Genomic DNA, 27505 nt, shown 5'->3' with positions numbered 1-27505 from the left:
TTCGGCTCAGGTTATGATCTCAGGGTTTGTGGGTTTGAGACTGCCATCGGGCTCTGTGCTGACAGTGTGGACCTTCTTTGGATCCTCGGTCTCCCTTTCTCTGCCCTTGCCCTGCTCGTTCTCTCTCTCTCTCTCTCTCTTTCAAAAATTAAAACATTAAAAAATATTCACATTTTGGGCCACCTGGGTGGCTCGGTTGGGCATCTGACTTTGGTTCTGGTCATGATCTCATAGTTCTTGGGTTCGAACCCCGTGTTGGGCTCTGTGCTGACAACTCAGAGCCTGGAACCTGCTTCGGATTCTGTGTCTCCTTTTCTCTCTGCCCCTGCCCCACTTGCTCTCTGTCTGTCTCTCTCTCTCTCTCAAGAATAAACAAACAACAAAACAAACAAATTCACATTCCTTTGTCTCATCAAATCTTACTTTTCTTTTTTAAAATCACGGTCCAGAATAAATTCATGCATTATGTTGTATTTTGTTGATCTCTCTGTAGATTCCCCTTATTTCTTATTTGTTTCCCCATGCAAATTTAATTTTTTTTATTGAAACTAGGGTCTTTTTCTAGTTTGCTACATTCTGGTTTTTCTGATAACCTTCTTGTGATATTGTTTAACTTGTTATTTTTAGTTAGACTTAAAAGCGTGACTGTATTTGGTCTTTTCTTTTTCAAGACTTTATTCCCCATGGCATAAGTAGGAGGTACATCATAACCTGGTTATTTTGTGTGATGTTAAGTTTGGTCAGTGGGTTCAGGTGATAACTGCTTGTTCTGTTATTATCAAGTTCTTTGTCCCCTTTTCATCTATTGGCTTTAAAGCCACTGATGATTATTGCCTGCCTTTAAGTAACAGCTGTAATTAGGGGCTTCCAAAGTGGTGATTTCTCCTTCTGTCACTCCTTCTTTTATTAGCTAGGCATTTTCTATAAAGAACTTTTTCCTTATAAACCTTTGCAGATTGAGAATTGTTTCCCATTCTTTCCCAGTTGTCAGAGAGTTGTTTTCTTAGCATTCTCCAAAGGTGGTCAATAAGATCTTTTTTGTTTTTTTAAGTATCATTATAAACCTACGAGTATCTAGCGTATTTGATAGATCTTAATCCATATTATTGTTTTTTGTGCTGAAATAGCCCCATCTTTGAGCAGTGAGCATCTCTTCAAGTTGGCTCCTGAATCTTTTTTCTTCATCCCATAGTTTTTGACTCCTTGCTTTTTTGTGAAGTTACTCCATGCTCAGTTTGCATATTTCCTCTCAGACCTGGCATCAGCCCTATCTCCAGGTAGCCCTGGTTCCTTGGTTTTTCCCATCTATTTCTATTTTATTGAAACTGTCATGTCCTAACTGCTCTCTTATTCAATGGGTGAATGTGGAGAACATTGCTTTCTAATACTGTACTTCTTTAACACTGAAAAAGAGTAATAATTTGAACTGTATCACGACTGAAAAGTTGGAGAGAAAATAAAGAGAAGGGATATGTCAAGTCCAAATTTCTGTTTGCTTTCACTAGCAGTTCATAGGATGTGAATACAAATCTTTTTAACCTTGCTGCTCCACTTTGCCAGAAATTCTGGTGGTTTTTTTTTTTTCTTTTTTAACTCCTCCATTTCTGAGGAAATAGCCTTATGTTTGCTCCCCTAAGATTTCTGAGACATTTAGGACCAGTTGAAATGTTTAATGTACTTTAGTCATTCCTTAAGAAACTTAAGGATTCTTGAGGAATTAGCAAATGGTTTTGCTGGGATACTGAAAGCAGTTTGGACTTTGTCCATCACGTTCACCATTGTTTCTTTACACTTCTTTTGGTCCTAATTAGGTTAGAAGGAAAAATATGACACCTAATGTGCTAAATATTTTATGAAATAGAGCACTAAGAACCTAATAACTGTGAGCTTTTAGGATTTATTTTTTATTATATATAAGTATATATTTTATTTTATAAAATCATAATTCAATGAATAAGATACTTTATAAAACCTAAAGAGATTGCGTAGATTTGATAGCATCATTAAAGTAGCTAATAAAGAATAGATTTTGTTCAGATACATGAAGAGATCACAAATACAATGTTAAAATTAATAAAACCCAACGTTATAACCATCCCTATTGCATTTAGCTCATATTTTGGCATTTATATGAACAACTTAGAATTATGTCTTCATAGAGTAAATGCCTATTGGAGTGTTTTCATTTTTACTTTTCTCTTTTTTGTCAAATGAGATTATTCTTTTATCAATATTTGGTTATAAGTAAATAGCTAAAATGCTATTTACAGCTGCCCTGAAGTTTAGTACTGGGACATGGTCACAATTTTAATGAACTCAACATCTGCTAAAACAGTTTAAGGCTGTTGCTTTGAGTAATGAGCATCTTAATTTACTGCTTAGCATCCCCACTGGCTAGCTCAGTTCCGTCATTACGTCTGTTTCTCCTTCCAACAGGAGCATGTGAAATGGGTTCATGCTGAAATGGTAAATAAAAATTCCAAGCTAAAGCTAATTTATGTGACTCCAGAGAAAATTGCAAAAAGCAAAATGTTCATGTCAAGACTAGAGAAAGCCTATGAAGCGAGGAGATTTACCCGAATTGCTGTGGATGAAGTTCACTGCTGTAGCCACTGGGGACATGATTTCAGACCTGGTATGTATGATGTGTCTAGAAAACTCCTTGATTCTAGGGACTGTTTTCTTATATGATGGAAATCCCTGCTTCCATTAAAATTATTTTCTCAGCCAGTTATTACTCATTTCCTCTTGCCTTAACTTACGGGGAACCAAGAGGCAGAATTTTAATCTCTACTCCCCGCCATGGTAGTGCTTAGTCTGATTGCCTTTATCCCTTGAAATGTATGTTTCTTAAACATTATTCTTTCCCATCTTTAGCCATAAAGATTTACTGACATCCAGGTTCTCTCTCACATCTGTTGAGGAATTAGGATCTCCTTCAAGGTCGTCTTCAGGGTCTTTGGCATCCACTTCCAGATCTACACTCAACTAACACCTCAGGGTTAAAGTTCTGTGGGATATTTGAGTAACCTGTTTCTTTACTTCTCCAACTTAATCCTACATGGCCAGAAGCAGATCACTCAGACTTATTCTGTGTAAGACGGTCTTAGATTTAAAAAGTCCTGCTTGTGATTTCAACCTCATTTCTTTCTGAACCTGCTTTCACACTCATATGGTTCCCCTGGGGTCCTCTTTAATCTGTCCTTATATTTGCCCACTGCTCTAGGCCCCACCTGATGGCCACTGTTTCCTCCTTCCAGACTCTTCTGTTGCCACTTTTCTGTTGTGTTTCTCGTGGATTGCCTGGCATTTTACCTACTTCAGTCTCTGTGCCAGACTTTTCTTCTGGACCCATCCAGGCTTCTGCTTTCTCTATGCCTGCTGTTTCAGTACTAAGCATTGGTGGGAAAAAATTGCAGAACTGCATTAATTTCCACCTCAGTTCAGCTTTCATCGTACCCCACTATCTTTTTCTTGTTCCTGTTTTGTCTCCTGCATACATTTCTTCCAATGAGCTTTTCATGCCGCTAACTTTTCTTTAGGTCCTAACTCATACTTAGCAGATGCCTCCCAGAGCCCGGAAAGTAGGTGCCAGCAGGTATGGACGTCTTCTCTTTCCCCTTCCAAACATTAGTAATCTTGTTTTGTTTTATTTTGTTTTTTCTTAAGGCAAAAGGGACCATTTCTTTATAAGTTACCATGACTCCTTCCGCTTCATCCTTTCCTGCCTTCTTAACTTTGACTTTGTCAAAGTCTTCACTCCTGCATCTTCAGACTTTACAAAAACAAACATTAGAAGCCCAAGTAGTCTTTGGCCTTTTCCACCCCTTTATGGCATTGTCCTATTTCTGTTCTTCTTTTTGCCTCCTCCTCTAAACTCTCTCCCCTTCTCACCTTTATTCCTTTTTGACTTCACTGAGTCGCTTCTGCCTCTGCCACTCTGCTTAGGGGTGAGCTGAGACCTCACTCCCCACTGCTTAATGCTGTGGGCTCATCTGCATTCCCCTTCCTGCTCACTTTCAGGAGCATTTCCTGCACTCACCTCTCTCCTTGCCACTTTCGCCTCCCTCAGTGACGGAACGCTTTCCCCGCTCACTGCTGCCTTCTTCCTTTGCTGCCACCTCAAATGTTAGTGTTCTCTATGGTTCCGATCTCTTTCACCTTTTCTTACACTTCCCCAGGCCTAGTGGACTTGTGGCCTGAAGACACATTCACTGCCTTCAGAATTATTTGGGACACAGGTAATTTTTAAAATTTTGTTTTAAATGCCTCAGTACATATACTGTCCTTTCTACAAAAGACCCCACCATCTTAATCAGACTACTCCAAAGAGTTGTTACCTGGTAGCTAGTGGAAATGCTAGGTTTCTGACCCTTACCTTATATTTCCAACCTCAGTGCTGATCACTTAGGATGAGAACCATTGCTTGTGTATTACCATAACTTGTGTTGGCTCTGTAGATTAGCTGCCAGCTGTAATCAGTTTTTCCCATGTCTAGTCCTGTTACTCCTCAGCTGTAGATTTATATTCCTAATTGTTTATTAGAAATGTGTACCCATTTAAAAAACTGTTTGAGATATAATTGACATATAACATTGCACTTATTAGTCTTAGTTGTGTAAGATAGTTCTTTGACATATGCATATACTGGGAAGTGATTATTACAGTAAGTTTAGTTACATCATCAATACACATAGTTGCAAAATCTTTTTTTTCTTTATAAGAACTTTCAAGATTTACTCCCTTAGCGACTTAACATACAGTATTATCACTATTGAGCATTACTATAAGTGTGTACATTTTGACTCCCTTCACCCATTTTTCCCACACTATGCCTCACTTCTGGCAACTACCATTGTGTTCTCTGTATCTTTGAGATGTTTTTTGTTTGTTTGTTTGTTTGTTTGTTTTAAGATTCCACATGTCAGTGATGTCATACAATGTCTTTCTCTGGCTGACTTACATCACTTAGCATAATGCTGTCAAGCTTCATCCATGTTGTTGCAAATAGAATTTCCTCTTTTATGGCCAAATAATATTCCATTGTGTGTGTATGTATATATACATAGCACATTTTCTTTATCTGTACATCAGTGCACACTTACATTTTTTCCATGTCTTGGTTATTATAAATAATGCTACAGTGAACATAGTGGCTTAGATATCTTTTCAAGATAGTGATTTTGTTTCCTTTGGGTAAAGACTCAGAAGTGGAATTGTTAGATCATAAAGTAGTTTTATTTTTAAATTAAAAAAAATTTTTTTATTGTTTGTTTTTGAGAGTGAGAAAGAAAGAGTATGAGCAGGGAAGGGGCAGAGAGAGGGAGACACAGAATCTGAAGCAGGCTCCAGGCTCTGAGCTGTCAGCATAGAGCCCAACACAGGGCTTGAACTTGTGAACCATGAGATCATGACCTGAGCCAAAGTTGGACGCTTAACCAACTGAGCCACGCAGATGCCCCTATTTTTAAATTTTTGAGGAACCTCTGTACTGTTTTCCGTAGCAGCCACATTAATTTACATTGCTAACACCAGTGCATCGGGGTTTCTCTTTTCTCTCACATTTCTTATTTCTTGTATTTTTGATAATAGCCATTGTAACAGGTGTGAGGTGATACTTCATTGTGGTTTTGATTTTCATTTCACTGATGATTAGTGATGCTGAATACTTTTTCATGTACGCATTGCCTATTTGTATGTCTTCTCTAGAAAAAATATCTATCTAGATCCTCCGCCTATTTTTCAGTTGTAATTTTTAGGTATTTTTGCTATTGAGATAAATGAATTCTTTGTGTAGTTTTTATGTTGACATTTTATCATATAGTTGCAAATATTTTTTCCTAGCCCATAGGTTTTCTTTGCTGTACAAAAGTGTTTTATAGTTTTATGTAGCATCGTGCTCATATATACACACCACATCATCTTTATCCATTCATCAGTTGATGGACGTTTGGGCTCTTTCTACAATTTGGCTCTGGTTGATAGCACTGCTATAAACATTGGGATACATGTGCCCCTATGAATCAGCATTCCTGTATCCTTTGGATAAAGTCCTAGAAGTACTATTGCTGGATCGCAGGATAATTCTATTTTTAACTTTTTGAGGAACCTCCACACTATTTTCAGAATGACTGCACCATTTTACATTCCCACCAACAGCCCAAGAGGGTTCCTCTTTCTCCACATCCTTGACACATCTGTTGTTTCTTGAGTTGTTAATTTTAGCCCCTCTGACCGGTGTGAGGTGGTATCTCAATGTGGTTTTGATTTGTATTTCCCTGATGATGAGCAATGTTGAGCATCTTTTCATGTGCCTGTTAGCCATTTGGATGTCTTCTTTGGAAAAGTGTCTATTCATGTCTTCTGCCCATTTCTTCACTGGATTATTTGTTTTTCAGGTGTTGAGTTTGATAAGTTCTTTATAGATTTTCGATACTAACCCTTATCCAATACATCATTTGAAAATATCTTCTCCCTTTCCGTCAGCTGCCTTTTAGTTTTTTGGATTGTTTCCTTTGCTGTACAGAAGGTTTTTATCTTGATGAGGTCCCAATAGTTCATTTTTGCCTTTATTTCCTTTGCCTTCGAAGACGTGTCAAGTAAGCATTTGCTGTGGCTGAGGTCAAATAAATAGGTTGTTGCCTGTTTTGTCCTGTAGGATTTTGATGGTTTCCTATCTCACATTTAGGTCTTTCATCCATTTTGAGTTTATTTTTGTGTATGGTGTAAGAAAGTGGCCCAGTTTCATTCTTGTGCAAGTTGCTGTACAGTTCTCAGCACCATTTGCTAAAGAGGCTGTTTTTTTTCCATTGGATACTCTTTCCTGTTTTGTTGAAGTTTAGTTGGCTGTATGTTTATGGGTCCAATTCTGGGTTCTGTATTCTGTTCCATTGGTCTTTGTGTCTGTTTTCATGCCAATACCATAACTGTCTTGATGTTTACAGCTTTGTAGTAGAGGTTAAAGTTAAAGTCCGGGACTGTGATGCCTCCAGCTTTGGTTTTCTTTTTCAACAGTACTTTGGCTATTCGGGGACTTTTGTGGTTTCATACAGATTTTAGGATTGCTTGTTCTAGCTCTGTGAAGAATACTGATGCTATTTTGTTTGGGGTTGCATTGAATGCATAGATTTTTTGGGTACTATCGACATTTTAGCAATATTTGCTCTTCCAATCCATGAGCATGGAATATTTTTCCATTTCTTTGTTTCTTCTTCAATTTCTTTCATAAGCTTTCTGTAGTTTTCAGCATACAGATCTTTTGCCTGTTTGGTTAGATTTATTCCTAAGTATTTTATGGGATCGACTCCTTGATATCTCTTTCTGTTGTATAGAAATTCAGCTGATATCTATAAATTGATTTTTTATCCTGCAACTTTGCTGAAATGGTGTCATGTATCAGTTCTGGCAGTTTTTTGGTGGAGTCTTTCAGGTTTCCCATGTCGAGTATCGTGTTATCTGTGAAAAGAGAAAGCTTGACTTCTTCTTTGCCAATTTGGATGACTTATTTCATTTTATTGTCTGACTGCTGAGGCTAGGTCTTCAACACTGTGTTAAACAACAGTGGTGAGAGTGGACATCTGTGTTGTGTTCCTGATATCAGGGGGAAGGCTCTCACTTTTTCCCCATTGAGGATGGTATTAGCTGTGGGCCTTTAATATATGGCTTTTATGATGTTAAGGTATATTCCCTCTGTCCCTACTTTCTTGAGGATTTTTTTTTAAGAAAGGATGCTGTATTTTGTCAAATGCTTTTTCTCCCTCTATTGACAGATCATCTAGGTAGAAAATAAGTAAGCAAACAGTGGCTCTGAATGACACATTGGACCAGATGGGCTTAACAGATAAATTCAGATCTTTTCATCCAAAAGCAGCAGAATATACAGTCTTCATGAGTGCACATGGAACATTCTCCAAAATAGATCACATACTGGTTCACAAAACAGTCCTCAACAAATATAAAAGGATTGAGATCATACCATGCATATTTTCAGATCACAACACTTTGAAACTTGAAATCAACCACAAGAAAAGAACATCCTACTAAGGAATGAATGAGTCAACCAGGAAATTAAGGAAGAACTTAAAAAATATATGGAAGCCTGTGAAAATGAAAACATGACAGTCCAAACCCTTTGGGATACAGCAAAGTCAGTCCTAAGAGGAAAATACATTGGAGTCCAGGCCTATCTCAAGAAACAAGAAAAATCCCAAATACAGAATCTAACCTCACACCTAAAGGAACTAGAAACAGAGCAGCAAAGAAACCCTAAAGCCAGCAGAAGAAGAGAAATCATAAAGATTAGAGCATAAACAATATAGAATCCAAAAAACAGTAGGACAGATAAATGAATCACTGGTTTTTTGAAAGAATAAGCAATTGATGAGCCCCTAGCCAGGCTTCTCAAAAAGAAAAGAGAGAGGTCCCAAATAGATAAAATCACGAATGAAAGAGGAGAGATCACAACCAACATTAAGAAATACAAACAAGGGGCGCCTGGGTGGCGCAGTCGGTTAAGCGTCCGACTTCAGCCAGGTCACGATCTCGCGGTCCGTGAGTTCGAGCCCCGCGTCAGGCTCTGGGCTGATGGCTCGGAGCCTGGAGCCTGTTTCCGATTCTGTGTCTCCCTCTCTCTCTGCCCCTCCCCCGTTCATGCTCTGTCTCTCTGTCCCAAAAATAAATAATAAAAAACAAAAAACAAAAAAAAACAAAAAAACGTTGAAGAAATACAAACAATTATCAGAGAATACTATGAAAAATTATATGCCAACAAACTGGACAATCTGGAAGAAATGGACAAATTCTACTCACCCACACACTACCAAAACTCAAAAGGGAAGAAATAGAAAACTTGAACAGACCCATAACCAGTGAAGAAATTGAATTGGTTATCAAAAATCTCCCAACAAATAAGAGTCCTGGGCCAGATGGCTTCTCAGGGGAATTCTAGCAGACATTTAAAGCAGAGTTAGTACCTATGCTTCTCAAGCTGTTCCATGAAATAGAAACGGAAGGAAAGCTTCTGTACTCCTTCTGTGAAGCCAGCATTACCTTGATTCCCAAGCCAGACAAAGACATCACTAAAAAGGAGAATTACAGGCAAATATCTGTGATGAACATGGATGCAAAAATTCTCAACAAGATACTAGCAAATCGAGTCCAACAGTATATTAAAAGAATTATTCACCATGGTCAAGTGGGATTCATTCTTGGGCTACAGGGCTGGTTCAGTATTCACAAATCAATCAATGTGATACATCACGTTAACAGAAGAAAGGATATACCCTATGTTTTCTTCTAGTAGTGCTCTGGTTCCAGGTCTTATGTTTAAGACTTTTTAAATCCACTTTGAGTTGATTTTGTATATGGTGTAAAGTCCTGTTTCATTCTTTTGCATGTGGCTGTCTAGTTTTCCCAACACCATTTATTGAAGAGACTGTTGCTTCCTGATTGTATATTCTTGATGCCTTTGTCATAAATTGACCATATATATGTGAATTTATTCCTGGGTTCTCTATTCTGTTTTGTTGATCCATGTTTCTGTTTTTATGCTAATAACATATTGTTTTGATTATTATAGCTTTGTAATATGGTTTGAAATCAGGGAGTTTGATGTCTCCAGCTTCATTCTTTCTTAAGATTGCCTTGGCTATTGGGGGCCTTTTGTGGTTCCATACAAATTTTAAGATTGTTGTTTCTAGTTCTGTGAAAAATGCCATTGGAATCTTGATAGGGATTGCATTGAATCTGTAGGTTGCTCAGGGTGTATGGACATTTTAACGGTGTTAAGTCTTCCTGTTCATAGACACAAAATATGTTTCCATTTATTTGTGTTCTCTTCAATTTCTTTTATCAATGTCTTATAGTTTTCAGGTGTATAGATCTTTTACCTCCTTGGGTAAATTTATCCCTCAGCATTTTATTCTTCTTGATGCAATTGTAAATGGAATTGTTTCTTTTCTTTTCTTTTCTTTTTTTTTTTTTTTTTTTAATTTTTTTTTAACGTTTTATTTTATTTTTGAGACAGAGAGAGACAGAGCATGAACGGGGGAGGAGCAGAGAGAGAGGGAAACACAGAATCCGAAACAGGCTCCAGGCTCTGAGCTGTCAGCACAGAGCCCGACGCGGGGCTCGAACCCACAGACCGTGAGATCATGACCTGAGCTGAAGTCGGAAGCTTAACCGACCAAGCCACCCAGGCGCCCCTCTTTTCTTTTTTTAATGTTTATTTATTAGAGAGAGAGAGCATGCATAAGCAGGGAGGGGCAGAGAGAGAAGGCGAGAGAGAATCCCAAGGAGGCTTCATGCTGCTAGCACAGAGCCCAACGTGGTCTTGATCTCACAACCGTGAGATCATGACCTGAGCCTAAATTAAGAGTCAGATGCTTAACTGACTAAGCCACCCAGTCATCCCTCTTTTTTTTTTTTTAAATATTTACTTTGAGAGACAGTGTGAACAGGGGAGAGGCAGAGAAGTGGAGAGAGAATCCCAAACAGGCTCCATGCTGTCAGTGCACAGCCGGATATGGAGCTCTATCTCACGAACTGCAAGATAATGACCTGAGCCAAAATCAAGAGACAGATGTTTAATCGACTGAGCCACCCAGGTACACATGGAATTGTTTTCTTAATTTCTCTAATAGTCTATTAATAGTATATAGAAACACAACTTATTTTTGTGTATTCATTTTATGTTTTGCAAACTTTCTTTAAATAGTGACAGTTTTACTTATTCTCTTTTAATTTGGATACTGTTTATTCTTTTTCTTGCCTAATTTCTCTGGCTAGGACTTCTAATACTGTGTTGGATAAGAGTAGTGAGAGTGGGTATCCTTGTCTTGTTCCTGAGTGAGAAGAAAAGGTTGGAACTAATAAGCTTGAGAGGAGGGTCTTTGTGGAGCTGAAACTCAGACCTCTGAGGAGGCACAGCTACCTGGTGCTGGAGCCTCTTAATGGAGGCAGAGGTGAGGTGGACCTGTGATGAAGCTGGTTCTTCAAAGTTTGGAAAAACTGTATTTGGCTGCTACTACAAAGAGACAGTGCTGGTATAGGGATGAAGAAGCCTTGCTGGGTAACATTCTTGAGAACACAGGCAAGCCCACAGGAAGCAAAAAGGAAGGAGCAAGACCCTAATTCTTCCCTTAGCCTTGTAGTCTAGGGCCAGCTGGCAAAGCAGAAAGATAGTGTGCACATTCCCTGCATCAGCACTGCAAACAGTGTATCAAAAGGTGGAGTTGGAGTTGTGAACAAATAATGTAATAGCTAGTCCATCATCCTTGGTTTATCCTACTTCTTTTTTTTTTTTTTTAATTTTTTAATTATTTTTGAGAGTGAAAGACACAGAGCATGAGTGGGGGAGGGGCAGAGAGAGAGGGAGACACAGAATCAGAAGTAGGCTCCAGGCTCTGAGCTGTCAGCACAGGGCCCGATGCGGGGCTTGAACTCACGGACTGCAAGATCATGACCTGAGACGAAGTTGGACACTCAACCGAGTGAGCCACCCAGGTGCCCGGTTTATCCTACTTCTGCAGATCCAGTCCATCACCAAGTCCTGTCAACTCTGCCTCTAAAGTGAATCTCAAGTTTGTCCTCTTCTCTTTGTCCTGCTGTCTCTTAGGTACACCTGGGCTCCTTTCCACTGACCTACTACAATGATTCCCTAACTAGTCTGTGATTCCAGTCTTACCCTTTTACAGTTCATTCTTCATACAGCAACCAAAGTGATCTTTTCTAAGTATAAATCAAATCCTGTTACTTCCCTTCCTAAACTACCCAGCAGATTCTCTTTGTACTTAGAATAAATTCCATATTCTTGACCGAGGTCCATAAGGTGACATGTGGTCTGTCCTTTGTTTACCTCTCTTCGATTTCCTATTCTTCCTCCCTCCCTCGTTATACTTCCATTACACTGGGCTTACCACTCCGAGCCCTTCTCACTCTCTGATAATAACATATTTATTGGTTTACTTTTTGTTTTGTCTGGTTCTTTGCTTGAATCATTCCATTTGCAAAACGGCTTTGTCTTGTTCACCACTTAACATTCAGTTCCTGAAGACATGCTTGGCACAAATGGATGAATCTTGGGCTCTTTCCCTCCCCTTCTCTCCCCTTTTCCCCACCCCGCATCCCCCGGAGCCCATATACCAATAGTTACCAGGACCTATCGGGCTTTGGTTCTTGGGTTTGTATTCAGTCTTTTCTTTCTGCTCTATCCTCAGTGTCATGCCTTGTTTCCTATTCTTAGTGGGGTTCTGGTTTGCTGCTGTCATCTCTTGACTGATCTCCATTTGTTTATGTTTTGTCTCTTCCAGCCCATACCTTGCACTACTGCCAAAAGATGAGTCTATTTATATCCCTTTTATGCTTCAAAAATTTCCTATAGGATAAAGTCCTAGTTCTTAGAATCAACTATGTTGTTCCCAGTCTTACTTAAACCTGCCTTCTTGTACTCTTCAGTGTAACAGTATCAGTTAAGGTGCAGGCAGGAAAGCAGAGCCATTGTGAATGGCAGGTGATCAGGGATTTATTTTAGGAAGCAGACCCTGCACAACTGTGTGAAGAGCAGGGAAAGAGAAGGTGTGAAGGAGGTGGAGGATGGTCTCTGATTTCCTGAAGCCCTGGTGTGGGAGGACCAACTGGAGCTTGTAGGGAGGTCTGCAACTGGCATGGCCGGGGCCAGAGGGTACACAGACAGGAAGCTTGTGAGAGGTCTCTGGTAAGCTCTCTCTGAGTAGCTGTCAGCTCTGTGAGCCTGCTGCCTGCCAGGCATCCAGTGGGGACTGGTGATGGGTAAGACCTACAGTTGGGAATAAGAGCTGAAGGAGGAGTGGAAAAAAACTAGGACAAGTTAGAACTGGCTGGGCCCCTCTGCATCTATCTGTCCCTCATCTTATCTGCCTGGAAAGATCTTCAGAGAGTAATGGCAACTGGTTCACTTCTGCCTGCCACACCTTGTACACGTTCGTTCCTTTTTTGGTCTAGTTCTAGCGTGGATCCATACAGGGAATGTGGTTACCAGCTTACTGGAGTTGACAGTAATACATCCAGCTCGACACCCTGTGGGTTGGTCTGACTGACCTGCTTGCTGTTTTTGGAATATGCTAAGTAATTTCATGCCAGTGTATTTGCGGTGTAAGTGCTGTTTTCTCTGCCTGGTGTTTTCTTCTACCCTTCCTAGTAACTTCTGCTTGTCTTCAAGACCCAACTCACATGTTACCTCCTTGAAACCTTCACGACTTCCCCAGCAGTGACCTTCTCCTCTATTTTCATAGTCCTCTAGCTTTGCAGTTAGCAGTTTCTACCACAGTTCTCTTCTACTTTCTGCAAAGAGTTAATTACATAAGGACAACTTATCTAGTGATTTAAGTGTTGATGACAAATATGAGCCCAGAATGGTTTCCTGGAAGTACATTCTATAAAAACTAGTGCCCTCACCAAAATTTTTCTGGTCTGAATTTGCCACACTTGCGTGATAGTGTTGGTAGAAGGAGTTTGCCTGATGGCCTCTTTTATCTCTTGTTTGTTGTGAGAGATTCACACACTGTGGCCACTCCCACTGCCTCTTAAATCCACTAGTCAGAGGTTGTAGACCAGTGCACAGCTTACTGGAAATGTGTTGGTTTTCTCTCTTCAACAGGGAGTTCTACCTGTGGCCAAGAACAGTGTTTCTGAAGAGCCAGGGAAAAGTATCATATAGCCTGCCTACTCAGAAAGGCCAGGCAGCACATGCTAGATATATACTGCTTACATGTAGAAAGTGGGCCACTTTGTATGTTTTCTTTTCCAGATTACAAGGCACTGGGTATCTTGAAGCGGCAGTTCCCTAACACGGCCCTAATCGGGCTGACGGCAACCGCAACTAGCCATGTTTTGAAGGATGCCCAGAAAATACTGTGTGTGGAAAAGTGTTTTACTTTCACAGCTTCTTTTAATCGGCCAAATCTTTATTATGAGGTGTGTAACTTTTATGTCAACGTATTACTTTCATGAAGGATTATAGCAGAGGTTACCTTTTCATTATGTTTATAAGTAACAGGTAACTCTGTTTAAAAGTTTTTAAAATGAGGAAGTGATGAGAAGCATATTCATTGATTCGTGCTTTCTTCTGTATCTCTTTTGCTGCATAATCCTTTGCTGGGTTAAATAAAAGACATTGCCTTGTGAAGTTGATGCACATTATTGTGCAAGGATGGAGGGAAGATTGATGCCAAGGACCCTAACTACATCTCTATTGAAGTTAATTACAAAATAGTTCAAGATTAATATACCATTTGCTAATACTCTATTCAGATTATGTGACATGTTTTTTCTAATTTCCTAAATGTATGTATGTGTGTGTGTGTGTGTGTGTGTGTGTGTGTGTATTATATCCTTTTAAGAATAGATAATATTTTTCTGAGTCTCCATTCAAGTTATTTATGCCATGGTTTATGTTTTTATAAAAGTAGCATCAAAAAATAAAAAGGTCTCCATCTTTACAAGTTCACTGCTTCTGTGCCTTCTTATTCCTGGCAAATTCAAAACCAAGGATCAAGAAGAGCCTGGGAGGTGGCAGGGTCAGGAGAGGTGAATGAAAGAGCAAGGAAAAGGCACTATGCCTATAAAAGATTGGCACCCTGAAAGTTGTAAGTCAATGTTTACATGGATGGTACTCATTAATTTACTTTGTAATAAGTTAGCTTTCTCTTAGATTCGGCAGAAGCCCTCCAACACTGAAGATTTTATTGAGGATATTGTAAAGCTCATCAATGGGAGATACAAAGGGCAATCAGGTAATACAAAAACAACTTTGAAGACTGAGAGAAAAGTTTCAAAAAGTAATATCATACTGATTTACTGATGAATGATTAGCCACCAAAAATATTAGTGCATGGCAGAAGATATTTGAAAATGTTATGTTAAAATTAATTAGCTTGGTGGGGGCGCCTGGGTAGTTCATTTGGTTAAGTGTCCAACTTTGGCTCAGGTCATGATCTCATGGTTTGCAGGTTTGAGCCCTGTGTTGGGCTCTGTGCTGATAGCTCAGAGCCTGGAGCCTGCTTTGGATTCTGTGTGTCCCTCTTTCTCTGCACTGCAACCCCCCCCCCACTGCCACTCATGCTCTGTGTTTCTCTCTCAAAAATAAACATTAAAAAAATTAAAAAAAATTAATTTGCTTGGTGATCTTAGAAATTGGGTGTGTCATTTACTAATGGGATGGATTATAAGAGTCATAAAACTATTTATTTTTGTTTATTTGCACCTAATTGCTTTAAGTAGTCATTAGTGGACCTAATGGCATAATGCTAATTATCAACAGCACATTTAGTTAATTATCCACTGTGTATTAGAAGGTTAAGCACTGACTTTCTGAATGGATGTAAAATAGTCCTTGATAGCAAAGGACAATTAAAGAATAAATAGTGCACATTGAGTGAGGTATCTATAGATGGAGTTGAGAGTATTTCTGTTTCCTGGATTAATGCACAGATGAGCATTACTGAAGCACAGAGTTTGTGTAAAGGTAGCATTTCAAAGCTGTTCTACAGATTTTCAGGAGACATTAATGAGTACACAGGGTAAAAGGAGCTCCAGGGTCAAATAAGTTTGAGAAAAGCTGCAGCTATTTATCCTCTTGGAGCTTCATGGGGTATACCAGCACATTAGAGGTTCTGGCCAGTCCTGCAAATAAAGAGAGAAACCTGTTCAATGCAGTGGTTCCCAAACTCCTTTGCACATGAAACTTTTCACATCATACTTGAGAGAAAAAAAGAGGTAATGGGAACCAAAACTTGTGGCCCAGGGCTTATTTCTGTTTTAGAGCAAGCTGCTGATCAAATCTTGAATTATATCAGAAAGTCATTATGTGTTGAAGACCTTGGCATTTTTTCCTAAATCTTTTTCCCTCATGCGTTGTGTTAATCAGTATCTTGAATATGTGTGTATGTATATCTAACAATTGGACATATTTTATTACAGGAATCATATATTGCTTTTCTCAGAAAGACTCTGAGCAAGTTACAGTTAGTTTACAGAAACTGGGAATTCAGGCAGGTGCATACCATGCCAATATGGAACCAGAAGATAAGACCAAGGTTCATAGAAGATGGTCAGCCAATGAAATTCAGGTTAAGTATATATCTTCGACAGCATCCTCATTAACATTTAAAAATATTTTAAGTTTATATAATTAACATAAAATGTTAAAACATTTTAGGTGGTGGTGGCCACGGTTGCATTTGGTATGGGAATTGATAAACCAGATGTGAGATTTGTTATCCATCATTCAATGAGTAAATCTATTGAAAATTATTACCAAGAGAGTGGACGTGCAGGTATGTGTAACTTCTAACCAGAGGGAACTTTTAACAAAGCTTTTCCAGAAAACACATTATATATGTTTAATAATTCTGTATTTTAAATATTTAGTAGCTAGTATTTTTTAGAACAATGAAGTCATTTTTACAGTTTTATACTTTTTTGGTACTTATGTTTGTGTGCTTATTTTACTTGTATTGGAGTGTTATGAATTGTTTCCTATGTTTTCTAAGATAATTTGATGTCTGTCTTTAACTTCTGAATTTTTAATTAGTGGCTTCAAATTGTTAACTTCAATAATTGGATTATTTATGCACATATTTTTTTTTTACTAATAAAGCTGATTGTTGATAGCTCTCATTAGTTGGTTTTTCTTTTTATAATTTCAGGGCAGCTGTTACAAATTAACTTGCACATATCTGAAATTTCTAGATGTGATATATTTAGACTGTGAAGCATTGCCAGCTAATTTTATATATATTATTTTTGCATATTTTGAAATTTTCAAGTAATTATGCAATCTCAAGACTTCTCACACTACAGGTCGAGATGACATGAAGGCGGACTGTATTTTGTATTATGGCTTTGGAGATATATTCAGAATAAGTTCAATGGTGGTGATGGAAAATGTGGGACAACAGAAGCTTTATGAGATGGTGTCATACTGTCAAAACATAAGCAAGTAAGCCACATACCTTTTTATAACTTGTTATTTAAAAATAAGCACAACATGAAAGTCTGGGAAATTACTTTGGATACTTGCTCAGTAAGTAAATACACTGGTAGAATATCAAGTACAAACCTGTAAAAGCAAATGTCTAAAGGGTGGGAACCAGTACGTGAACCCTCAGGATCTGCCTTAATTCCAGAAAATGTATTCTCTCTTTCTATTTGGTAATCCTCCAAAACTTTCATTGGAGTTTTTTTTTGTTGTTGTTTCTTTAAGTAAAACAAGTATATTGAGATGCTGATTTTCTTTCAATTGAAGAATAATTGAAGTACAATATTGTATCTGTTTCAGGAGGACAACATAGTGATTCAGTATTCTCATATATCACAAAATGGTCACCACAATAATTCTAGTTACCCTCTGTCACCCTACAGAGTTGGTACAATATTACGGACTGTACATTACATCCCCCTGTCATCTCTATTTTATTTATAACTAGAAGATTGTACCTCTTAATCCCCTTCATGTATTTCATCCATCCCCACTTTTATTGAAAATTTTGATACAAATTCACAGTGAGTTCAAGCCTTTTCTCTCTGGCACTGACATACAGCTACATGCTTTACCAGTTGTGAAAAGGTATTTATGATAGGCATTTTGAGAGCTGAGCTCTGTAACATGTACCATCTTACCAGCTGATGGGTTGATGAAATAATTGAGAGCAGGGTTAAGTTTCTCCTTACTAAATAAAATTTAAATCTAGGATGGTTTTAGTTAGAGCATATAGTTCCTTGGTGGCTTTTCAGTATTAGTCATCTTTGTACTCTTATTGCCCATCATGTAAAATGGACTCAAAATTTTTGAACTGATAAGCAGCTATCGAACAGTAACAGAAAACGTCATTTCTTCCTGTAGGTGATACAATAATCTAGTTAAAGAAGTAAGAAAATGAAAATTTTCTTAGATATCCAATAGATATCAAGAAGCATATTTGGGGGTTTAGAGTCAAATACAAGAAACTACTAAGATACAAGAAACTGCTTTGCTATCAGGAAGATTCTTTTAATAGTTCCCAAATATTGAATCTCAAGGGAATCTCAGACAACTTCTGAAAGCAGTGTTTATCAAGTATATATGGAAAAAAAATATGTGATAGGCAGAATAGTCTCCCAAAGATGTCTACATTCAAATTCCTGGCAACTGTAAATTAACCTTCCGTGGCAAAAGGGAATTAAGACTGCAAATGGAATTAAGGTTGCTAATGAGCTGACCTTAAAATAGGGATATAACTCTGGGTTGTTTGTGTGGATCCAGTATAATCATAAGGGTACTTAATTGTGGAATGAAGCAAGAAAGGTTAGAATGATATTCATTGGCTTTGGAGATGGAGGAAAGTGGGGCATGAGCCAAGGAATTCAGGCAGTCTCTAGGAATCAGAAAGGACAAGGAAACAGATTCTCCCCTAAAGCCTCCAGAAGAAATCCATCCCTGCTGATACTCTGATTTTAAGCCAGTAAAACCCATATCAGACTTCTCATGTATAGAAATGTAAGACAATAAATTTGTGTTAAGCCACTAGATTTGTGGTAATGTTATGACAGCAATAGGAAACTAATATAATATATAACTCTGTTTTGAAATAGGGATTCTTGGGGTGCCTGGGTGGTTCAGTCAGTTAAGTGTCTGACTTCAGCTCAGATCATGATCTCACGGTTCAGGGGTTTGAGCCCCGCATCAGGCTTTGCAATGACAGCTCAGAGCCTGGAGCCTGCTTCGGATTCTGTGTCTCCCTCTCTTTCTGCCTCTCCCCCGTTCGCACTCTGTCTTCCTCTCAAAAATAAATAAACATTAAAAAAAATAAATTAATTAAAAAAGAAATAGGAATTCTTAAAACTTACTAGGTCATTTAATAATGTATATATCAATGTGTTTGCAGGTGTCGCCGTGTATTGATAGCTCAACATTTTGATGAAGTATGGAATTCAGAAGCATGCAACAGAATGTGTGATAACTGTTGTAAAGACATTTGTGAGTTCTTGTTTTTTTTTTTTTTTAATTTTTTAAAGTTTATTTTGAGAGAGACAGAGCATGAGCAGGGGAGGGGCAGAGAGAGAGCAAGAATCCCAAGCAGGTTGTATAGAGTCAGCACAGAGCCCGGCATGGGGTTTGATCTCACAAAACTGTGAGATCATGACCTGAGCCGAAATCAAGAGTCCAATGTTTAACTGACTGAGCTACCCAGGCACCCCTGAGTTCTCTGTCTATTGAAGTACAGTTGACCCATAATGTTATATTAGTTTCAAGTATATGGCATAGAAATTTGATAAGTCTATATATTGTGCTGTGCCAGGTACCAGTGTAGCTACCATCTGTCACCATGCAATGCTATTACAGTTCCATTGACTATATTCTCTGTACTGTACCTTTCATCCCCATGACTTATTCATTCCATAACTGGAAGCTTGTACTCCCACTCCCCTTCACCCATTTTCCCCATCCCTCTACCTCCTTCCCCTGTGGCAAACATCATTTTGTTTTCTATATTTATGGGTCAGTTTTTGCTTTCTGCTTATTCCTTTATTTTTTAGATTCTACATATAAGTAAAATCCTATAGTATTTAACTTATTTCACTTAGCATAATACCCTCTCGATCCATTCATGTTTTTGCAAATGGCAAGATCTTTTATATGGCTGAGTAATATTCCATTGTGTGTATATTCCATTGTGGTAATGGACACTTGGGTTGCTACCATATCTTGGCTTTAAACATAGGATTACATCTATCTTTTCAAATTAATGTTTTTGGTTTTGGGGGGTAAATACTTGGTTGTAGAATTACTGGATCATGTGGTAGTTCCATTTTTAATTTTTTGAGGAAGCTCCATACTGTTTTCCACAGCGGCTACACCAGTTTGCTTTGCCACCAACAATGCACAAGGTTCCCTTTTCTGTCCATACTTGCTAACACTTGTTTCTTATGTTGTTGATTTTGGCCATTCTGACAGGTGTGGGGTGATATTGTGGTTTGATCACTGTGGGTTTGATTTGCATTTCCCTAATGATTAGTGAGCATCTTTTCATGTGTCTCTTGGCTATTTGTAGGTCTTCTTTGGGAGAATGTCTATTCAGGTCTTCTCATTTTCTAATTGGATTATTTTTTTGGTGTTGAGTTGTATAAGTTCTTTATATATTTTGGATACTAACCCTTTATCGACTATATCATTTGCAAGTATCTTCTCTGATTCAGTAGGTTGTCTTTCAGTTTTGTCGATGATTTTCTTCACTGTCAAAGCTTTTTATTTTGTTGTGGTCCCAATAATTGTGCTTTTGTGTCCCTTGCATGAGAAGACATAGCCAGAAAAATGTTGCTATGGCTAATGTTAAAGAAATTACTGTTTATGTTCTCTTCTGGCATTTTATGGTAACAGGTCTCACATTTAGGCCTTAAATCCATTTTTAGTTTGTTTTTGTGTATGTTGTAAGAAAGTGGTCCAGTTTTCCCAGTACCACTTATTGAAGAGACTATTGTATATTCTTGCATCCTTTGTCATAGATTGACCATATATATAAGCATGGGTTTATTTCTGGCCTATTCTGTTCCATTGATCTGTTTTTGTGCCAGTACATTATATTTTTAATTTTTTTTCTTAATGTTTATTTATTTTTGACAGAGAGAGAGACACAGAGACAGAGCATGAGGTGGGGAGGGGCAGAGAGAGAGGGAGACCCAGAATTTGAAGCAGGGTCCAGGCTCTGAGCTGTCAGCACAGAGCCCAATGCAGGGCCTGAACTCACAGACGGCGAGATCATGACCTGAGCCGAAGTCGGACTCTCAACCGACTGAGACACCCAGGTGCCCCAACGTTATTTTGATTATTACAAGTTTGTAGTATATCTTGAAATCTGGGATTTGAAATCTAGCTTTATTCTTCTTTCTCAAGATTTCTCTGGCTATTTGATGTCTTCGTGGTCCCATACAAATTTTAGGATTATTTCTAGTTCTGTGAAAAATGCTCTTGGTATTTTCATAGAGATTACACTGAATCTGTAGATTGGTTTGTGTAGTAGGTATTTTACCAGTATTCTTCCAATCCATGAGCATTGAGCATCTTTCCATTTGCTTTTGTAATCTTCAATTTCTTTCATCAGTGTTTTGTAGTTTTCGGAGTACAGGGTCTTTCGCCTCCTTGGTTAAGTTTATTCCTGGGTATTTTATTATGTTTGGTGCAATTGTAAATGGAATTGTGTTTTTAATTTATCTTTCTGCTACTTCATTATTAGCATATAGAAACATAGCTGATGTGTATTGTTTCCTGCAACTTTACTGAATTCATTTACTCTAATTGCTTGTAAATGCAGTCTTTAAGGTTTTCTATGTATAGTATTATGTCACCTGCGAATAGTGACATTTTAATTTATTCCTTACTAATATTGGTTTCTTTTTCTTGTCTGAATGCCGTGGCTAGGGCTTCCAGTATTATGTTGAATGAAAGTGGTGAGAGTGGACATCCTTATCTTGCTCCTGACCTTAGAGGAAAAGCTCTCAGTTTTTCACAATTGAGTGTAATTTTAGCTCTAGATACTTCATGTATGGCCTTTGTTATGTTGAGGTATGTTTCCTTTAAACCTTTGTTGAGTTTTTGTCATGAACAGATGTTGAATTTTGTCAAATGCTTTTCCCACATCTATTGAAATCATCATATGGTTTTTACTCTACCTATTGTAAAAGAGTATCACATTGATTGATTTGCAAATATTGAGACATCCATGTATCCCCAGAATAAATTCCACTTCATCCTGGTGAATGATCCTTTTAATGTATTGCTGAATGTGGTTTGCTGATATTTTGTTGAGGATTTTTGCATCTATGTGCATTGATGATAATGGCCGTAGCTTTCTTTTTAGGTGTTGTCTTTGTCTGGCTTGGCATCAGGGTAATTCTGGCCTCATGGAATGTATTTGGAAGCTTTCCTTCCTCTTCTAGTTTTTGGTATAGTTTGAGAATAGGTATTAACTCCTTTTTATATGTTTGGTAGATTTCACCTGTGAGCCCATCTGGTCTTGGACCTTTGTTGATAGTTAAAAACGTTTTTGTTTTTGTTTTTGTTTACGTAGGATCCATACCGAGTGTGGAGCCTAACACGCGGCTTGAACTCACAACCCTGAGATCAAGCCCTGGTCTGAGATCAAGAGCTGGACTCCTGAGCCAGCCAGGCTCCCCTGTTGGTAGTTTTTTTTTTAGTAATAAAAAACTTCCATATTATTACTGGTAATTGGTCTGTTCAGACTTCCATTTTCCCTTATTCACTTTTGGAAAATGGTACATTTCTAGGAATTTACCCATTTCTTCTAGGTTGTCCAATTTGTTGGCACATGATTTTTCATATTCTGTTAGAATCCTTTGTATGTGGTGTCAGTTGCTTCACTTTCATTTTGAATTTTTTTTTTTTTTTTTTTTTTTTTTTTTTTGAGAGAATCTCAAGCAGGCTCCACACTGGGTAGAAGTCCTCTTTTGTTTTTGTTGATGAGTGGTGGGGTTAAGGTTTAGCAATTTCGTTTATCTTTCCAAAGACCCAGTTCTTAGCTTACTTGATCTTTTTCTTTGTTTAGACTCTATTTCTGATTTGATCTTCATTATTTCCTTTCTTCTATTTACCTTGGGTTTTGTTCTTTTTCTAGTTCTTTTCTTTCTAGTTCCTTTAGGTATAAAGCTAGATTGTTTATTGGAGATTTTTCTTGTCTTGAGGTAGTCGTTATAAATTTACCTCTTAAAACTGCTTTTGCTGTTTCCCAAAGATTTTGGGCAGTTGTGTTTTCATTTTCATTGTCTCCATGTATTTTTTTAATTTCTTCTTTCTTTGCTTACCTGTTGATTGTGTAGTATCATGTTGTTTAGCCTCCACATGTTTGTGTTTTTCTTGTGACTGATTTCTAGTTTCATGCTGTTGTGGTTGGAAAAGCTGCATGATATGATTTCCATCTTTTAAATTTATCGAGTTATTTTTATTTTGTCCTCTAATATGATCTGTCCTAGAGATGTGTCCCATGTGCACTGTGTATTCTGTTTTTGGATGGAATGTTCTGTCTATATCTGTTATGTCCATCCAGTCCAATGTGTCATTCAAAGACAGTTTCCTTATTGACCGACTGCCTGGATGATCCATCCATTGATGTAAGTGGTGTGTTAAAGTTCCGTACCATTATTGTATTACTATCAGTTTCTCTCTTTGGTTATGTGTGTTTTATGTATTTCAATGCTCCTATGTTGGGTGTGTAGATATGTACACTTGTTATATCTTGTTGGATTGGTACCTTTATCATTATGTAATACCCGTCTTTGACTCTTTTTACAGTCTTTGTTTTAAAGCATATTTTGTCTGATATGTGTACTGTTACTCTGGCTTTTCTTTTTGCTTCCACTTGCATGATGTTTTTCTGTCTCTTCATTCTGAATCTACATGTATCTTTAGGCCTGAAGTTAATCTCTTATAGGCAAGATATAGATGGGTCTTGTTTTTAAAAAAATTTTTTTTTTTAACATTTATTTATTTTTGAGACAGAGAGAGACAGAGCATGAGCAGGGGAGGGTCAGAGAGAGAGGGAGACACAGAATCCGAAACAGGCTCTAGGCTCTGAGCTGTCAGCCCAGAGACCGATGCGGGGCTCGAACTCATGGACCGCGAGGTCATGACCTGAGCCAAAGTGGGATGCCCAACCAACTGAGCCACCCAGGCGCCCCGGGTCTTGTTTTTTAAAAATCCATTCCACCACCCTGTATCTTTTGAGTGAAACATTTAGACCATTTTCATTTAAAGTAATTATTGATAGCTAGGTACTTACTGCCATTTTGTTGATCGTTTTCTGGTTGTTTCTGTAGTTCTTCTCTGTTCTGTTCTTGCTCTCTTTGTGATTGATGACTTTCTGAGGTGTTATATTTGGCTTTCTATTTTATAATTTTTAAAATATTTTTTCACATCTTTTTGACTTTTTATTGTCTTATTTTTTTCAATCTCTATGCCGAACATGGGGTTTGAACTCACAACCCCAAGATCAAAAGTCTCACACTCTACCCACTGAGCCAGCCCAGCACCCCTAATTTTTAAATTTCTTTTTACTTTGAGTCAGCACAATGTTATATTTGTTTCAGATATACAAGATAGTGATTCAACAACTATAAGGTATGCTGTGCCCATCACAAGTGTAGTTACTGTCACCATACAACACTGTTACAGTACCATTGACTATATTCTGTATACTGTACTTTTTCCTTTTTTTTTTTTAACCTATTACAGGTTTTGTTTATGGTTATCATGAGGTTCATATGTAACATTCTAAGTATAAAGCAGTATATATGAATATATATGCATATATATTTATATATGAATATATAAATATTATATATAATATACATATTTATATATAAATATAAATATATTCATATATATGAATATATAAATATTATATATAATATACATATTTATATATATAAATATAAATATATTCATATATATTCATATATAATATGAAAGTTTACTCACTTGATATTGGCCAACAGATCCCTTGTTCTATCCTCATTTTAAACAATTCTTTATTTTTGCTGTTTAGCTTTGAGTGCATTACCCTGTCTTCTAAATCACTGATCTGTTCTGTATCCATTAATCACTATTTGATTCCCTCTAATGAATTTTTCATTTCAGTTATTCTTCAACTCTGGTTGTTTATATTTTTCAGTTCTTTGTTGAAGTGCTGAGTTTTCCCATTCTTCAGTCCAGTGAGCACCTTTAAGATCATTACTTTAAGCTCTTCCATTGGGCATATTGCTCTTCTCTGTTTTATTGTTTTTGTGAGGTTTTGTCTTATCCTTTCATTTGGAGCATATTCCCTTGTTACCCCATCTTGCTTGACATGGTGTTTATTTCTATGAATTAGGCAGAACTGCTACTTTTCCCAAACTTGAAGGAATGCTCTTGGTGTGTGGTGGTCCTCTGTGCTGACTGTATATGCCTGGTGACTTTTGTTGGCTGGCTGGAGCTGTGGCTGGCATGGGCTGGGGGTTTCAGGGCACCCCATGGTGGGGCTGCCTTGGCGAGATGGCTAGTGCTTAAGTGGGTGTGGGCTGGGGCATTCCTGAGGCTCTTTGCAGAGACAGGTTGTCCTGGCAGGACAGCTGAAGCTGAAGTGGGTGTAGTCAGGAGTGGTTCTGGGGTTCTCCATGTAGAGGGCACCCTGGCAGGATGGCTGAAACTGAAGTGGGTGTAAGCTGGGGTGTTCTGGGATGTGCAGCAGGTGCTCTGGTTGTGGCAGGTGGAACTGAGGTGTATTGTTGGCTGGAGAGGTCCCTGGGTGCTTTGTGCAGGGGGCAACCTGGCAGGGCAGCTGGTAGTTGAAAGGGCATGGGCTGTGGCAGTTGTAGGGCTCTCTGAACAGATGGTTCCCTGGAAAGAAGCTGAAGTGGGTGCAAGCCAGGGTGTCCTGGCAGGGCAGGTGGAGCTGAAAACGGGCATTTACTGGGGTGCCTTAGAAAGCTTCCTGAAGCCAAATTAGTGAGGGCCTAGAATGTTCCAAGGTGCTTTGTGCCTGCCTCAGTGTGGTGAGACAGGTGGAGCTGTAGTGAGCGTTGACCAGGACTTCCTGGTGTGCGCCACCATGGGGCTGTCTTGGTGGGACAGCTGGGGATGGTGTGGGTTAGGGGCCCAGGGCTCACTGAGGTGGTAGGTTGGTTAGGATGCCTGGACCCTGCTCCAATCTATGCTGTCAAGGTGGTGGGAGGGTGCATAAACTTGACACATATTAGATCTTCCAACCCAGAGAGAGTTGTAGCAGCTCCCCTCCCATTTAGCAGGGTTCACGGCTAGTTCCTTTATATTCTAGTTGGTCTTTTAAGCCGTGGCTTTTATTTTGTGTGTCTAAGTGCAGACGAATCTGCTCCTGGTACATTACTATTCTCCTCACTGCAGTTTGCAGCATCAGGGGTGGGGTACCCTTGGTTACCATGTCTCTCTTGGTGTTCTGTGTGGTCTTTAGTTCAGTCAGTCCTCAGTTCTTCAAGAGGAATTGCCTATAAATAGGTGTAGATTTGGTGCACCCAGTTCAGGATCTTACTAAGTTGCCATCTTGGATTGGAACACTCCCTAGTTCATTGTTTTTAAATCTTTATAGGCTAACGTATATAGCTAGGACTACATAGGGGGAATTATTAGACGCCAAAATGGATTAAGCAAGCTGTGACTAGCATTTTCTAGATTCAAAAGTAACAACTCAAAGTTTTAAAACAAAGGCAAAAGGAAAATTGGTATGTGGATGAATGTATTTTATGTTGCTATACTGAAGTCATGTTAAATGTTTAAATGAAGGGAAAAGCTTAAATTCTTCTAAATGCTACTGCTATTTGTAAGAAAAGGCTAGTCACTAAGTCACTAATTAGGAAGAGAATTTATTGTAAAGGAGAGATTACAGTCCAATCATTTTTGATCCAGATAATGCCTAACTACTCATAAGATACTAATTTACCAGTGTTTTGGTGTTGTATTTTAACTTTTCTCATCCTGTGTGTTGTGTCCAAAGAGCGGGAATAACCAGTTCCCCCTCACAGAGTTCTGATGCCTTGGTGGGTGAAGATCACTTTAGTCTTAACTTTGCAGCTAGATAACCTTGTTTATGAGTTTATTCTGTGTTATACTGATCACATGAATAAGAGTCTGATATGTAAATCAGGGTGCTAGAATCAATAATTAGGAATGTTTAACCAGGACATTCTTGTCTCTAAATCAGTACCAAGGAAGCCATAGTTTTCAGAATATTGTTTAATGAGCACAAATTAGGTAAATACGATGAATAGACTGATTCTCTATAAATCTCTCAGGTCTGGCAGACACTAATTCCTAGAGCATACCCAAAGGCCTTCTGGTAACCAGCTGATTTTCTTTACATCACTGTAAATTAAACAATGCCTTTTATCCTTGCGCAGGGGCCATGCTAGTCTTCTCTGTATCATTCCAATTTTAGTACATGTGCTCCCGAAGCGAGCATGTAAATTCAACAATGTCTTATTGAGACTATAACTTAGTTTACTGATAGACTTGAGGAATAGCCTAATTTTGGTTCAGAACAAAATAACACATCAGTGTTTAGGGTGGGTCATGTTGAGGACTCGTTTCAAACCAGTTTAACCACTTAGACTAGCTTGTCCTTGCTGTAATTTCTAGATCTCATTTGCCTGTCTCATTATAGCGTGTGAAGTAAAGAATGTAACAGCATACTGCAGAGATCTAATCAAGATTTTGAAGCAGGCAGAGGACCTGAATGAAAAGCTAACTCCACTGAAACTGATGGATTCTTGGATGGGAAAGGGGGCAGCAAAACTGAGAGTGGCAGGCGTTGCTTCTCCCCAACTTCCTCGTGAAGACCTGGAGAAAATTATTGCACACTTTCTTCTACAGCAGTATCTTAAGTATATACAGATCCATTTCTTGTCCTTTGGTGTTGTCTTTGTTTCTCATAACGCAACAAAGCAAGTGGTTTTCCAGTTGTCTCATGTGAAA

At 38.3% G+C, this 27505-nt stretch overlaps 1 protein-coding gene and 2 non-coding genes across 4 annotated transcripts in view; 1 reads left to right on the top strand and 2 right to left on the bottom strand.

The window, feature by feature from the left end:
- The window catches only part of RECQL (RecQ like helicase), a 57909-nt gene that overhangs the window by 28684 nt on the left and 1720 nt on the right, over window positions 1-27505 (top strand). For both annotated transcript variants that reach the window (XM_042945949.1, XM_042945950.1), the window contains exons 6-13: window positions 2437-2635; window positions 13784-13950; window positions 14687-14768; window positions 15955-16103; window positions 16193-16310; window positions 16837-16975; window positions 18900-18991; window positions 27195-27414. In XM_042945949.1, coding sequence (XP_042801883.1) covers window positions 2437-2635; window positions 13784-13950; window positions 14687-14768; window positions 15955-16103; window positions 16193-16310; window positions 16837-16975; window positions 18900-18991; window positions 27195-27414 — 1166 coding nt within the window. The remainder of the gene's footprint in view (window positions 1-2436; window positions 2636-13783; window positions 13951-14686; window positions 14769-15954; window positions 16104-16192; window positions 16311-16836; window positions 16976-18899; window positions 18992-27194; window positions 27415-27505) is intronic.
- Window positions 23980-24052, bottom strand: TRNAK-UUU. Its single transcript has one exon. It is a non-coding gene; the product is annotated as a tRNA-Lys (tRNA).
- Window positions 26891-26993, bottom strand: LOC122225695. The gene has a single exon (XR_006205308.1). It is a non-coding gene; the product is annotated as a U6 spliceosomal RNA (small nuclear RNA).

The sequence above is a fragment of the Panthera leo genome, chromosome B4 (genome assembly GCF_018350215.1).
Source record: "Panthera leo isolate Ple1 chromosome B4, P.leo_Ple1_pat1.1, whole genome shotgun sequence".
Lineage (NCBI taxonomy): Eukaryota > Metazoa > Chordata > Mammalia > Carnivora > Felidae > Panthera > Panthera leo.
This window is presented reverse-complemented; position numbering and strand designations above follow the sequence as displayed.